Raw genomic sequence first — 16,749 nt, 5'->3', positions numbered from 1 at the left:
ATAATGGTAGGATTAAAAAGGGCCAAGGAACATAATATAAGAAAGCTAATAGTTGAGGTGACATGAGGCTGGTTGTAGGATGGTTGCAAAAGGAGGCGAATGTATTATGGAAATTTACTAATGAAAGAAGGAACTTAAGTGGTTGACCCAAGGTATTTAATATTTTATTATCAAATATCATTTTTTATTTATTAATATGTTATTAATTATTTCTTATAATTTATAAATAAATAATTAATTATATTAATATCTTATTAAATAATTAATAATTTAATAATGGGTCATGGATCTATTTTAGACCGGATTGGTCCAATTTAATATGTTTTGTTGGTCCGCCCAATCTATTTAAATTGATTTTTGGACCGGATGGGGTCCAATCCCAAACCGGTCCATTGACACCCTTATATGCATGTATGCATGAATGAATTATTTTATATAACATTTTTTCTACGAATTTTACATAGCATTTTGTTACAAACATTCTTCATTACTTCATACGGCTTACGGCCAACCAGGGCCTAGGCCTAAAGACTTAGGCCCAATCCATCTAGCAAAAGAATAAATAAATAAATGATTTATAGTGTGAATTGAAGTAACTTGCTTTTCATAAAATAGGAAACAAAGTTTTTGTGATGTTTTATGATTAGAATTTAGAAGTTTCTGTATTTGTACAAATTGGATTCTTCTGTGCGTATCGAATTGGATCTCTCCCCCTTTCAAGATAAATAGTATGGAACGGGGTAGAAGGATTGGTGAACTACAGACATCAATCAGAGACACGAGGACACAACGTACTTCACTCTGTCACTCACACCAAACCAGAGACGAATCAAATCAAACAACAGAAAACAAGAGCAGGAGATGGCTTCCGAAGAGAGGTTGGAAGAACCAGACCACCCGAAGCTGTGCACCAATGGCTGCGGGTTCTTTGGGACAGCGGCAAACCAGAACCTTTGTTCCAAGTGCTACCGCGATCACGTCCTCCGCAAGTTAGAGAAGAGCTCTTCCTCTTCTTCTTCTGCGGTGGTTCCCTCTTTATCTTTGCCGTCATCGTCACCTTCACCGACGACATCTTCTTCTCCTCCTCCGGCATCCTCGGTGGGTTCGAAAGCAACGGTGAACAGATGCACTAGCTGCAGGAAGCGTGTAGGCTTATTGGGTTTTACGTGCCGGTGCGGGAGCACATTCTGCTCGATTCACAGATACCCAGAGAAGCATCAGTGTGGATTCGACTTCAAGACCACTGGGCGGGTCGCCATATCTGAGACTAATCCAATAATCAAGGCCGACAAACTCGATGAGAGAATCTGAGCTTCTTTTTCCATTCCTTCTCATACTCTTTAGTAGGGGCGACTAGTAATTGGAGTTTTTTTGCTTTTTCCCTATTGTTTAAGTAATAACTATGTTACTGGTGAAGAATTAAGGTTCGAAATAACTATGTTTTTTATTCCTTTCCTTCGTGTTCTTATATCTGGAATTCTGAAAATTTGTTTCATAAATAGATTCATCACATATTATTCTTTTTTCTCTCCATCCCTTTGCTTGTTTTCAACGCTTCATTAAGTAGGTGATCGGCATCGGTTCTGGTACGTTGCGCTATTTTAAAAAACAGTGTTTATTTATTTTTTTTTTTTGAAAACCGTGCTGCCATATAAACCGCTGTTTTGAGAAAATAGCATTGATATCACGTTCAACCACGTTTATTCAGCGCAGGATGGATAATGTTAACAATGGTTTGGCCGTCAACTAATGGAATCCGGTTAAACCGGACACAGAAATACAAAAACCATATTTTCATTTCACACATTTCAAACTCCCCCTTCTCTATCCGCTCCTCATTTCGAACTCAAGCACAGGTGCTTTCACTCTTCACCGCGGTTGAGCCATCAATGGTTCCCATAGGGATCGATGTGCGGCAATTCAACGAATTGGTACAGTACGGTCATGGTATGAATCTTCAGAAATGGGATTGGGAGGAAAGGTTTGCCGCTTTCATTATGTCACAATAGTCGTAGCAGTCACAACCACCACTACAAAATTTGAACCAGAACCAGCAATAAAATGCCAATCAGAATAACTAGCAACTAGGTGAAGGGAAGGGAGATCTATCATATGGATGGCCGAACCTTGTAGGGAAGTTGGGTGAAATTTCAAAAATTTTCTTTCTCCCTTCTAGGAATCTAATTTCCTAATTTAAAAAACTATATTTTCAAGGCTCATTCTTCAAACAAACTGGATCAGATTTGAAACCAAAAGGAAGCAACTAGGGATATACCTAATATGGAATACCAATAACTCCCAACATAGGTGTTCACGCTCAAAGAGGTGACCAAAACCCGCCTCCACTGAAGATAACGCATCTTATGGTGAGGCAAGATCAACAAAGTGGTTCTTCAGCAAAAATCATGCAAGGGCTGGTGAGAATGACTTTAGATTGTTTCTTCTAGCAAAAAAAAATATCAAGAACTATTCTTGATCAGATCCAAAGGAGGAAATCGAATTGAGTAGGGGCAGTAAAACAATAGGAGAATTCTGTAGATTGTTGAGTGCATGAAACTGGTGAATTCGCCCCTTATTTATAGCCTTCTTTGGATCAGTTTCCTAATCCAATTAGGAAAGAGTTCCTTGACCCAAATCTGATATTTGGATCTAAACTCTTAAATGGATAAGACTTATCTTATCATTTAGCTAATACTAATTAGATTATAAACCAGAATTCACCCCTCTTAAATTAACTCACTTAAGCCTAGTTCGAAATGGGCTTTAGGCCCATTTCGTCACATAGCTCACTTTTCCTTTAACTGCTGGCTAGTTTGGCTCTCTTTGTATGGCGTGGGACCCTAGCATTGATCTACACATCAGTCACATGGGTTCAGCCCAGCATTGTTACAAGGTCAGTTCAAATTCACTGTATGGTCCTAAGTCCATCAGTATGGGCTCTTAATGGGCCCAACATTTACACTAAATGGTCCTTGGGTCCAACCACCTTATGAAGGCCCAAGGACTATGGGCAGATGCAAGATTAGCCCATCAGGTATAACCCTCAATGGTCTTACACTTAACCACTCAGCCCATAATGATCAAACACTGCCTGACAAGAGAGGACATCTCCCTCGGTTGCAAGGTACAGTGTTGCACTCTCTACTCACATGGATCCTAGAAATTAAAACATTTTGCAAACATTTTGTGAAACCATAATATATATGCATATCTCTATATAAATATATTTTGCAAAACAAATCTCAACACTTTGAAATCAACTGCCAACAGTTTAGGTTTCCATCATAGAGAGTGCATTCCCCGATCATTCACTTTGTCCGACAAAGGGGCTGATCCTATCACTATAATCACCCACTCAGGTGAATTCTCGGACTATCCCAATATACCCAGGTTTTGACCCGATTAAGGATCTCACTAATTGGCATATCAAAAACAACCCAATCCGACACCTAGTGCAGTACCATAATCGAGTATAGGGGTCTGGTGTAACATTCTAGTTTTGCCCATTTATCTCCAAGGTCCAAGTTAATAATGGAATTTGGTTTGGTTTTAAAGTTTCAAGCAAACCCACACTACATGTGCTTTGGGTCATACCCTGGTAGATTGAGACCAGCTACCCCAACCTTCTTGGCAATACATTAGTATCAGCCTTGGCAAGATATACATCCCTAGGTTTATCCATCAACTATAAAGATTCTAAACTAACACGAATCTCATAAGTGTCCAGTTTAAGGGCATTACACAGAAAGACACCAAAATAACATGAATCAATTATGCACTTTATTCATTTACAATAAATGTCAATAAGTACATCAATCTGATTGGAGCTAAGTGCATAATTATCAAACAACTCTCACTTGCACTTAGGTCCAATCGGGTATAAGCCAAAGTCTCATACTTTCCACATGTTTCTCAAACACTTTCTGTGTAAGTAGCTTAGTTAATGGGTCTGTTAATTCTCTATTGATGCTACCTTTTGAATCCGAACATCTCCTCTACCAATAATCTCCCATAGTAGATGGTACTTCCTCTCGATGTGCTTCGACTTCGAGTGGACTCGTGGCTCCTTAGCCTGCACAAGACCCTTGTTTGATGCTTTTCAAGCTGACTGCACAAGACCCTTGAATTTGTAGTGGAATCTGTGATGGACCCTTGTTTGATGCTCTTCAAGCTGATTGCACAAGACCCTTGAATTTGTAGTGAACTACCATCGAATACCAGACAAAACTCTTTTGTCCTTTGAAGGTATTTTAGTATATGTTTCACAGCTATCCAATGCTCTTGACCTGGGTTAGATTGAAACCTACTTACCGTACTCAATGCCTGAGTAATGTTAGGCTGTGTGCACAGCATGGCAAATATAATGCTCCCTATGGCTGAAGCATAGGGAGTATCTCTCATGCCTTCAATCTCCTCTGGAGTCTTGGAAGAGATGCCCTTGGAGAGAATGACTCCGTGCCTAAAAGGAACATTTCCTTTCTTCGAATTCTTCATACTGTATCTTTTAACAATCTTGTCAATGTAAATAGACTGTGATAATCCTATTATCATTTTCGATCTATCTCTAGAAGTCGAAGTCCCAAGATGTAAGACGCTTCTCTAAGATCTTTTATGGAGAATTGCTATGAAAGCCATACTTTCACCGTAGTTAACATTTCTACATCATTCCTAATGAGTAGAATGTCATTTACATACAGAACTAGGAATATAACCTTATCTCCCACTGTCTTCCAATAAACATAGGGTTCATCTGGATTCTGCTCAAAGTCAAAATATTTGACGATTGAGCCAAACTGGATGTTCTACCTCCTAAAAACTTGCTTAAGTCTATATATGGGTCGGTTAAGTTTACACACCATGTGCTCCTGACTCGCAACAATGAAACCTTGTAGTTGCTGCATATAAATATCTCCAATAAGATATCCATTTAAGAACACAGTTTTCACATCCATTTACCAAATCCCATAATCATAGTATGCTGCTACAGCTAGCAGGATCCTAATAGACTTAAGCATGGCCACTGGCGAAAAGATTTCCTCATAGTCGATTCCCTCTTTTTTATTTTACCCTTTCACCACAAGACGAGCTTTATAGATCTCAACGTTACCATCTAGGCCCTTCTTCCTCTTGTAAATCCACTTGCAACCAATTGTTTTAACCCTAGGGGGCGGGTCTACAAGAGTCCAGACCTTGTTGGTCTCCATCGAGTCCATCTCGGCTTTCATGGCATCTACCCACTTCAAGGAATCTAGGTCCAACATAGCTTTTGTATTACTTACGGGATCTTCCTCACTATTCGTGGCTTCCACCAAGTAACTTTCTTGGTCATAGTCGTAATGAATTAGAGGCATGGATACCTAGGTAGACCTTCTAGGTTGGTTATTATATAGAGCTTGTGGGACATCTCCCATTACCCCTGAGCTCTCCTCATCAAGAACAATTTCCTGATAAAGATTGTCCAAGATGTAATCTTCCTCTAGGAAGTAGGAATTTCGGCAACAAAACACCTTTTGTTCTTTTAGATCATAGAATAAGTAACCTATAGAGCTTTTGGGTAACCTACAAATAGCCAATAGCTAGTTTTGGATTCTAATTTGTCAGCACTTGTTCTTTTACCATGTGCTGGACACCCCCAAATCTTCAAGTGTCCTACACTTGGTTTCTTACCAGTCCATAGCTCATATGGAGTCTTAGGAACGGATTTGGTTGGAACCTAGTTTAGCACGTAAATTACAGTCGCTAATGCAAAACCCCAAAAGGATATAAGCAACTCTGAGTGGACGAGAAGTGAATGGACCATATCCAATAGAGTCTGATTTCTCCGCTCCGATACACCGTTTAATTGTGGTATTGTAAGAGGAGCTAGTTGTGGTACAATCTCATTATCCTTCAAGTAGTCTCCGAATTCGTCGGAGAGATATATGCCTCCACAATCCAACCGAAGGGTCGTAATTTGTCTCCCCAATTGTTTCTTGACCTCTTGTCTGAACTCTTTGAACTTTTCAAAGGATTCAGACTTGTGTCTCATTAGGTACATGTAACCACACCATGAGAACTCATTGGTGAATGTTATAAAATAAAAGTACTGGTTATGTGTCTTAACATTCATTAGACCACATACATTAGTATGTATAATGTCAAGTGTGCCTATAGGTCATTCAGGCATACCTATAAATGGTCATTTTGTCATCTTACCCTAGAGGCAAAGCACACAGGTTGGAAGATCTTCTATAGTTAGAAAATCCAAAGGACCACCCTTTACCGACATTGTGATACGATTTAAATTAATGTGGCCAAGTCGGTAATGCCACAGGCACTAACTGTATCATGAGTTCTCTTCTTGGGGTTTATTTCCAATGTAGTTTCGCTTAAGTTTGTTTTTAGAGAATAATGGAGAACGTGGAGACCATTCTCGAGTTCTCCATATGTGAGGAATTTGTTATTCTGTTTAATAGTAATCACATTACTAAACAAAATAGAATAACCATCCATGCACAATTTTGAAACTGAAATCAAATTTCTTCTAAGTGTAGGTACATAAAGACAATCTTTAAGTACAATAATTCCTTCTCTAAAAACTAATTCTATAGTTCTTATGGCTGTAGCTACAACTATTGCAGAAGTCCCCAAGTAGAGTGTAACTTCTCCGTCACTCAGTCTTCTGCTTGTCTTGAACCCATGCAATGTGTTACATGCATGAGTAGAAGCCCCGAAGTCAGTACACTAGAAAGCAGAAGTGACCAAAAAATTGGTCTCTATTTCAAAAGATTCGAAATTACCTTGCTTCTTAGTCTCTAGATACTGAGGACAATTCCTCTTGCAGTGGTCTGGTTGCAAAAGTGACAAGCATCCAATGTCTTGTCTTTCTTTTGCCCTTTAGGCTTTCTAACCTTTTTTTAGGCTTCTTCTTTGCCCACTTCTTTTTCTTATCCGAATTGCCACCTTCAACAAGCATGGTTATCGGTTTGTCATTCTTAATCAGTTCTTTAGCCCTCTGCAACATATTGCTGAGTTCCTAAAGGCTAACATTTAGTTTATTCATGTTATAGTTCATGATAAACTGATTAAATGAGGGAGGCAAGAAATTTAGGATGAGATCAACTTTGGAGACATGATCAAGCCCTGACTCCAATTCATTGGTGTAGCCCATCATCTTTAGACAATGGTCATGAACCATTTGGCTCTTAGTCATTTTAGCGGTCATAAATAGCTTTAGGACCTTCTGTCGAGTAAAACAATTATGCTCTTCATACATAGTCCTCAAACTATCTAGGATATTCTTGGACACTTCGACCTGATCGAACTATCTCTGTATCGGATTGTCAATGGAGGCTATGATGTAGCATCAGGCAAGAGAATTCTTTTCTTTCTATTCTTGATATTCCATCCTACGAGCTTCAGAAGCCCAATCACCCGGACGATCCAATGTAAGATTTTTATCAACCTTGTCCAATTTATCAGATGTTAATACCAACATAAGGTTGCGGAACCAGTCAGCATAGTTTGGGCCCTTAAGCTTGTTATTCTCCAACAATTTGGCGAACTGTCTGTTTGTCATTTCTGATAAAGGAAAAGCAGATTATTAGTCCACAACCTAAATTGATTCATATTAACTACATAAAAATGGCTTTTAATCTATGTTCCATTTCCATTTATTCATCTCTGAGATTTCCCTCCCATCTCTATGACAGAGATTGCAGTTATGCCTCTAGAAATGTGGGAAACCACATATAATGCATGGATACAATTGTTTCAGCTACATAACTCCACCACCTTCTGTGAATGATCATATCCACACATCTAATGAGCTTTCCCTTTGGCCTTAGTCAAACAATGGTTCGCTATCATTTTAGATTAAACCTTTCTGTCCAATAAGTATTTACCCATCAAATTTGTGAACCCCAAAGTAACATGAGAGAGACTTTCATTTTAGGATAAGCCCCTCCTACATCGATCTATGATGCCCCTATCATCTTATGAAACAATCCAACAAACTCACCAGCAAATGGATAACCCAATTTTATGATACATTTCCATTACTGATAAACCCATCATCATGCTAATGATGGAAGGCCTTTAGATAATTCATCGTATGAATCTCCCTATTACATGCACTTATATTTTACTGGAGGGAAAGAGTAAATATGCCCTAGTTCTTATTTAGGTTAAACCAAAGTGGCTCCCACTGACTTTTTCAAAGTCAGATTTAGATGGGCCCTAAATGGGCTAGGGTTCCGCACAGTTCCTCTTGGAGAGGAAGCTGATGTGGGGCCTATTAAGAAGGAAGATCATCCAATGATCTTAAAGACACCAGGGAAATGATGTGCATTCATCCATAATGTGCGAAAGAGCCACTATCGAATTAACATAGCCAACTACTTATCAACCATGTACGTAGCACATCACACATCATACATCACATGCATGAAACAATCACATAATTGATCCAATGAATTAAATCATTTGTGAAACCCTAAATTAATTAGGTTAAATAAGTATCAACCCATTAAAGCCTATAACATTATCATATAACATTATCTAGGTATATGGGTTGAACTGCAAAAAGCAGATCGACCCATATAGCATTTATGCTAAATTAGGGCTGATGCGGTTTTAACTTAATAAGGTTGGGTTTTTACAGGGTGGGCCGAATTGCATCTTGCAATGGGCCATCAAACCCCTAGCCCATAATCTAAATTTAGGGCTGAGAACAGTCCCCATTAAAACACATATTCGGTCCAACTAGTTTGGTCCAATCTGGGTCAAATCGACATAGGGTTTGGTGTCAATTGCAAGATCCAATTGAAGGTTATGATCTGAAAATTAATTATAGCCAAAAAAGACATTCAAAATTAGAAAAACAATAATCAGAGGGTTGTTCGTGGTGCTGCAATTCTGCAAGAAAAAAGTTAGTCGTAATTTGTAAGTTCATTTTCTACAAATCGTAGATTGCAGATCTTGTATCTACGAATGGGCCTTCTTCTCCTCCATGCGTACCAACATCTCTTCCAATGAAAAAATAGAAAAACTTATTTTCTCTATTAATTTACATCAGAATAAATCATATACATTTCATCTAAAAAATAAAAATATTTACAAACCAAATTGAATAGAATAATACAACAAGGTGCGCGGATTCTTGGCGCCAATAAATATTTCGAACTCCACCAAACGAACAACCCATAAATCAAGAAATAAATATAAAACATTTCTATAATTAGTGCAGATAAATAAAGAATTAATTTTTAGACCATATGCCCAAAAATTGGGAACCAATTCCCAATAAAACTGTAAATTGCTCAAATCGGGTAGAACACCTTCTACCCATTTGCGCAAACCCAAATTTGGTCTAAATTTGGTTCAAGACTTGAACCTAGCTCTGAGACCACTAAAGGGAAAGGAGATCCATCATATAGATGGTCGAACCTTGTAGGGAGGTTGGGCAAAATTTTAAAAATTTTCTTTCTCCCTTTCAGGAATCCTATTCCCTAATTTAGAAATCTGCATTTTTAAGGGTCGTTCTTGAAACAAACCGGACCAAATCTGAAACCAAAAGGAAGCAAATAGGGATATACCTGATATGAAATAATAGTAATTCCCAACGTATGTGTTCACACCTAAAGAGGTGACCAAAACCCGCCTCCACTAAAGATGACACATCTTATGGTGAGGTAGGATCAGCAAAGTGGTTCTTCAGTAAGAACCCTAATTCTTTAGCAAGAATCATGCAAGGGGCTGGTGAACACGACTTTAGATTATTTTTTCTAGCAAGAAAAAATATCAAGAACTATTCTTGATCATATCCAAATGTGGAAATCGAACTGGGTAGGGGCAGCAAGAACTGGAGGAGAATTCTGCAGATTGTTGAGTGAATGAAACTGGTGAATCCGCCCCCTATTTATTGCCATCTTTGGATCAGCTTCCTAATCCAATAAGGAAAGAGTTTCTTGATCCAAATCTGGTATTTGGATCTAGACTCTTAAATGGATAAGATTTTTCTTATCCTTTAGCTAATCTTAATTAGATTATAAACCAGAATTTTCCCCTTTTAAATTAACTCACTTAAGCCCAATTCGAAATGGGCTTTAGGCCCATTTAGTCACATAGCTCTCTTTGTATAGTGTGGGACCCTAGCATTGATCTACACATCAATCACATGGGTTCAGCCCAGCCTTTGTTACAAGGCCTGACCTAATTCATTGTAGAACACAGTGAACCCCTAAGTCCATCAATACGGCATCTTAATAGGCCCAACATTTACACTAAATGGTCATTGGGTCCAGCCACCTTATGAAGGCCCAAGGACTGTGGGTAGATGCAAAATTAGCCCATCAGGTATAACCCTCAATGGTCTTATACTTAACCACTCAGCCCATAATGATCAAACACTACCCAACAAAAAAGGACCTCTCCCTTGGCTATAAGGTACAGTGTTGCACTCTTTACTCACATAGATACCGGGAATTAAAACATTTTGTAAACATTTTGTGAAACCATAATATATATGCGTATCTCTATATAAATATATTTTGCAAAACAAATCTCAACACTTTGAAATCAACTGCCGACAGTTTAGGTTTCCATTAGAGAGAGTGCATTCCCCGATCGAACTGTTCCAATATACCCAGGTTTTGACCCGATTAAGGATCTCACTGATTGGCATATCAAAAACAGCCCAATCCGACATCTAGTGCAGTACCATAATCGAGTCTAAGGGTCAAGTGTAACATTCCAGTTTTGCCCATCTGTCTCTAATGTCCAGGGCAATAAAGGAATTTGGTCCGGTTTCAGAGTTTCAAGCAAACCCACACTACATGTGCTTTGGGTCTTACCCTGGTAGCTTGATACCAGCCACCCCAACCTTCTTGGCAGCACATTAATGTCAGCCCTGGCAGGATATACCTCCCTTGGTTTACCCATCAGCTGTGAAGATTCTAAACTAACACGAGTCTCATAAGTGTCCAGTTTAAGGGTATTACCAGAAATGCACTAAAATAATATGAATCAATTATGCACCTTATTTATTTATAATAAATGTCAATAAGTACATCAATCTGTATGGAGTTAAGGGAATAATTGTCTAACACTAGGCAACCATTAGCCTAGAGTTGGAAACCAGGACCAAGTCCTAGACCCACCTCGTTGCCTTGACAATCGGAACCAGGCCCCAATAATGGAGAATAGTAGAGCCACAACACCAATAGGGACAAAAGGGAACAACACCACTGAGGTATCAGAGAGGAGACACTGTAGACGCTCATGTCATAGCACTAGAAAGAGTCACCTCGCTCCCACCAACAATGAGGAGGCTGAGAAGAAGGGATAGGGTAGCCAGGTCATCGCGTAGCCAATAACACCACGTGTGACCCGAGCCTCATTGCTAGCACCAGAGATCCTTCAGGCCCCACGGCCTAAGGAATTCAAATCCCCGAGCATGGAATTGTACGACGGGACGACCAACCGACCTCGTAGATCACAGTGATAGTTTCCAGGCCTTGATGCAGCTTCATGGGGTGAATAACACAAGCCTCTGTATGGCATTCCCCGTGATGTTCCAAGGTATAGCTCGGATGTGGTACTCGGGATTGATCAAGAGTTGGAACTAGTTTGTTGATCTATTCACTACACACTTCGCCACCAGTAAGAGGTGCCCCACATCCGCGACCTATCTACTAAGCATGGTCCAGAGACCAAACGAGCCTCTCCGAGAATACATCAAAAGGTTTAACCTCAAGCGACTCCAGATCCCTAACCTTGACTCGGTAGACGGCAGTACAGCTCACTACAGCGGTGAACAACATCCGCCATCTTGACTTACACTAGAAAATTTCATTGAACCCTCCAACCTCTATGGAGGTGTTCTTCATCGAAGCAAACAAGTTTACAAAAGCAAAAGAGGCATTGGGAACCTGGTTAGAGCTATAGATGTCCGAGAAGAGAAAGCAACCAAAGGAAGAAGCATGGAGTAGCAAGCAACAGTGAGGAAGCAAGTCGACAAAGAGAAGTTGTTCACCCCACAAAAGGCGAAACAAGTCGCCACTCCAGAGTTCTAGATCAGGTTGGCGATCCAGAACCCCACCAGTCCAGACTTGGAATTACACTACCCTGAATGCAAAGAGGGGTGAGATCTTAATGTAGATAAAAACAGTTGAGTACATGAGATGGCCGCCTAGGATGAGGGGTGACACCACCAACCGCAACCCAAACAAGTATTGTCACTTCCATCGTGACATCAGCAATGACACGGAGAGTTGCCGAAATCTGAAGGATTTGATCGAGGAACTGATCCGTCATGGCTACCTCTGATAGTTTATCAAACACGATGAGAGAGATGCTCGGCCTGCCAACCAGCCCAGGGAAGCACCAAAATCGAGCAGGCAACACGATCGAGATCAGATACCTCGAGATCCACACAATCGGGGTGATCAACATGATAACTGGATGATCAATTGTAGTAGGATGCAGCACGGCGATGGAGAAGAATTCAGTTCAAGAGCTAAAGCAAGAGGACAAGAATCCGTCGAAGCGCCCTTAGGTGCAAGAAGTCATCTACTTCACAAAGATGACGCTCGCAAGATCCAGTATCCTCACGGTGATGCCTTCGTCGTCAAAATGAGCTTTAATGACTTCAAGGTAAAGTGGATTCTGGTAAACTCAGGAAGCTCGACAAACATCCTATCCATGGAAACCTTCAAGAAGAAAGTATACATAGGATTCCTTGGAAGTAAAAACTCCACACATACTGTGAAAGCATAGGAATCCATCCACACATTGGAAACAACTTTAAAGTGTATCATAACTCCCACAATACAACGTGCACAATAAGGCATATTGTGATGATACTTCGAATCTTGACATATACACAGGAGATATTCCCAATGTGTGATTGAATGTTGTATGAGCAGAGTTTTCTTCTTGTAGAAGATCTGGGCTCAAAATACAGGAGGGCCCAAAGCACCTCGAACATTTCAAAACCCAATACTAAAACTGAGAACCCCCAAACAAGCCCAGCCCACCAATTTACAAAAAGAAAAAAACCAATAACGAACGTAGAGAAATGGTTGGGGTGCAAATTTTGCATTGCATTCCAAAAGTTGAAATACAAAATTTACATCTTCTCCCATTTTCGTTCTCTCCCATCATCCCATGTCCCTTATAAAAGTGAACCATTATAACTGCCATTTTCTTATAAAAGTGAACCATTATAACTGCCATTTTGTATGCACATTCTCCCATATGCAAGAGTGCCCCTGTGGAGTCCGGATCTCCTCCCAACAAAATACATTCCAACACCCTACAACATCATTACACCACACATCACCTTGGTGAGTGCTAGGAAAATTTTTGTACTGGATTATGCATCGATTGGATTGGATTTGGTCCAATGTGAATCTATCATAAATGGATCAGATCCAAATCAAATAAATATTTTGGACAATTTTGGACCAGTCTAATTCAATGCCTAGACCGTTCAAATTCTATTTTAATTTAGATTGGTTTCAACCCAAATCCAATCCATTGACACCTATATTCCTATCTTATATTAATGGATCAGATATTGGCTTAACCCCACCCAATCCAATATAAATTTGTTATGAACAGACCAAGTCCAATCCAATCTAATCAATATTTTGGACCGGATTGGTCCAGTCCAATATGTTTTGTTGGTCTGCACAATCTATTCAAATTGATTTTTTACTGGACGGGGTCCAAACCAAAACTGGTCCATTGACACCCTTAATGTATGTATGAATGTATTATTTTATATAACATTTTTCTTCGACTTTTACATAGCATTTTGTTACATACATTCTTCATAGGCCTTACGGCTCAACCAGGGCCTAGGCCTAAAGACTTAGGCCCAACCGATCTAGCAAAAAAACAAAAAAAAAAGATTTATAATGTGAATTGAAGTAACTGGTTTTTCATAAAATAGGAAAGTAGCTTTTGTGTTGTTTTATGATTAGAATTTAGAAGCTTCTGTATTTGTACAAATTGGATTCTTTTGTGCATATCGGATTGGATCTCTCCTCTGATAAATAGTATGGAACGGGGTAGAAGGATTGGTGAACTACAGACATCAATCAGGGACACGAGGACACAACGTACTTCACTCTGTCACTCACACCAAACCAGAGACGAATCAAATCAAACAACAGAAAACAAGAGCGGGAGATGGCTTCCGAAGACAGGTTGGAAGGACCAGACCAGCCGAAGCTGTGCATCAATGGGTGCGGGTTCTTTGGGACAGCAGCAAACCAGAACCGCTGTTCCAAGTGCTACCGCGACCACGTCCTCCGCAAGTTAGAGAAGAGCTCTTCCTCTTCTTCTTCCACGGTGGTTCCCTATTTATCTTTGCCGTCGTTGTCACCTTCACCGACGACATCTTCTTCTCCTCCTCCGGCATCCTCGGTGGGTTCGAAAGCGACGGTGAACAGATGCGTTAGCTGCAGGAAGCGTGTAAGCTTATTGGGTTTACGTGCCGGTGCGGGAGCACATTCTGCTCGATTCATAGATACCCAGAGAAGCATCAGTGTGGATTCGACTTCAAGACTGATGAGGGCAGATTTGGCCCTCCAGTGAAATTGTGGCACATGGCACCTCGTGACAACTAGGAAAACACCCAGCCAAACTTACGAAGTTGGTGACCCACCCGGGCACCAGTCTGGCCGACCTGGCGTGACCTACGCGCAGCCTAACGAGCGCCTGCGCGACCTGCACGCGGCACACGCAACCTGCGCGGCGCGCGCGGCCTGCGCGAACTGCGCACGGCTTGCGCGACCTGGCCGACCTGGACCAGCCTAGCGCATGATCCGATCAAGCCGCCCATAAGGCGCCCACCGACAAACCTGGCCTAAACACTGACCCGCCGACTGACATAGGCGCCAGCTTGACGACCTGGTCTAGACACTGACCCGCCGACTAACACAGGCCCCGACCTGACGACCTGGCCTAGACACTGACCCGCCGACTGATGCAGGCGCCCCCCTGACAACCCGACCCAGGCGCCTACCTGGCCGCCTGACACAAGCGCCAGCCTGACGACCTCGAGGAGTTCACCACCATACCCCAGTTCTGACAGGATGCGACGAGTCTTACCGTTTGGAGGCTTTTCACCCACCTAACCCACGAGGACTCCGGTATATAAAGACCTCACCCCCCAAACGGGAGGGGGGATGAAAAAAATGGAAGTAACCCTGCTCTCTAGCTCTCTCATATTATCTTCAAAGCTCTCTACAATAAGAGTGCTAACTTAAGCGTCGGAGAGCCCCCACTGGGAAAATACCCCCGGGAACTCTGATTCAATTCTCGCAGGTCCTTCAGCTCTCGCCGCCTACGAAGAGGAGGAAAAGATGGAGTTCTCGGAGGTCCCTCAGCTCTTGCCACCTACAAAGAGGAGGAAAAGATGGAGTTCTCGCAGATCCCTCAGTTCCCGCCACCTACAAAGAGGAGGAAAAATGAAGTTCTCGTAGGTCCCTCAGCTCCCGCTGCCTACAAAGGAAAGAAGACCACCTCATGCTGAGGGCAGTCAGATTGCGCCGCACCAGGGAGCTCCAGCATTCTCTAAGTCACTGACTGCCTAGTAGGCAGTTCGCTACCAGGCAGTTCACCACCAGGCAATTCGCCACCAATCAGTTCGCCACTAGGCAGTTCGCCACCAGTTCGCCACCGAGCAGCTCACCACCGGGCAGTTCGCCACCAGGCAGTTCGCCACCAGGCAGTTCACCACCAGGCAGTTCGCCACCAGGCAGTTCGCCACCAGGCAGTTCGCCACTGGGCAGTTCGCCACCAGGCAGTTCACCCCCAAGCAATTCTCCACCGAGCAGTTCGCCAGTAGGCAGTTCACCACCAAGTAGCTCATCACTAAGGCACGCCACCACCAGGTCAAATAACGAGGTACTTAGCCAAAAAATTTTACATCACAAAACATTGGTACGTGGCCGAAAACGATTACATCAAAGACCACTGGGCGAGTCGCCATATCTGAGACTAGTACAACAATCAAGGCCGACAAACTCGATGAGAGAATCTGACCTTTTTTCATTCCTTCCTTCTCATACTCTTAGTAGGGGCAATTAGTAATTGAATTTTTTTTCTGTTTTTTACCTGTTTTTTAAGTAATAACTATGTTAATGGTGAAGAATTAAGGTTCAGATTTCTTTCTGTTAAAATTCTGAAAGAAATGACTATGTTTTTTCGTTTCTTTGTTCTTATAGTTAAAATTCTGAAAATTTGTTCATAAATAGTTTCATCACATATTATTCTTTTCTGTCTGCACATCTTCGCTTGTGTAGGAGAAAAGAGTGCTTATTTTTTGTTTGAAAAAGGTGTTGTCAGATAGGCTATTTTTTTTGGAAAAACATGGTATGGTTTGGTACCAGTGCTGTAGAACCGCTTTCAGCATTGGTCTATATTATTCAATGTCCATGGTGATGCCACATAAGCTGTTTTCTAGGAAAACAGAACTGGTTTTTTTTTATACAATTGAAATTGGTCTATTATCATCCAACTTCCAAGATGATCCATGTTGATGCCACATCATTGCACCAATGGCAGCAATGGGCTGTTTTCTAAGTAAACATTGAATATGTGTTTGGTTCCGTTTATGTTTATTGAGTAATCGTTTTGTACTTGTGTGACTGCAAAATTAAGAAAAGCAACTCATGAAGGTATTTATGACACATAGGCGCCATTAGGCACCACATCAGCAAAGGTGCCAATAAATGCTTACCTGTTGGGGGAAGTTCC

The 16,749-nt window shown here is 41.2% G+C and overlaps 1 protein-coding gene and 1 pseudogene across 1 annotated transcript; both read left to right on the top strand.

Annotated features, from left to right (window-relative positions):
• The first annotated feature begins 800 nt into the window (after positions 1 to 800).
• On the top strand, positions 801 to 1,346 carry LOC148872122 (zinc finger A20 and AN1 domain-containing stress-associated protein 5-like). The gene has a single exon (XM_088973998.1). The coding sequence runs from the start codon at positions 862 to 864 to the stop codon at positions 1,309 to 1,311; it is 450 nt and encodes a 149-aa protein (XP_088830124.1). The 5' UTR covers positions 801 to 861; the 3' UTR covers positions 1,312 to 1,346.
• Positions 1,347 to 14,175: 12,829 nt separating this feature from the next.
• On the top strand, positions 14,176 to 14,615 carry LOC148872121 (zinc finger A20 and AN1 domain-containing stress-associated protein 1-like; annotated as a pseudogene).
• The last annotated feature ends 2,134 nt before the right edge of the window (positions 14,616 to 16,749 follow it).

This window comes from Nelumbo lutea, chromosome 2 (assembly GCF_056320005.1).
Source record: "Nelumbo lutea isolate HS-2025 chromosome 2, American lotus-T2T, whole genome shotgun sequence".
NCBI lineage: Eukaryota > Viridiplantae > Streptophyta > Magnoliopsida > Proteales > Nelumbonaceae > Nelumbo > Nelumbo lutea.
Note: the sequence above shows the minus strand (reverse complement) of the source record. Positions and strands in the feature narration are given on the sequence as shown.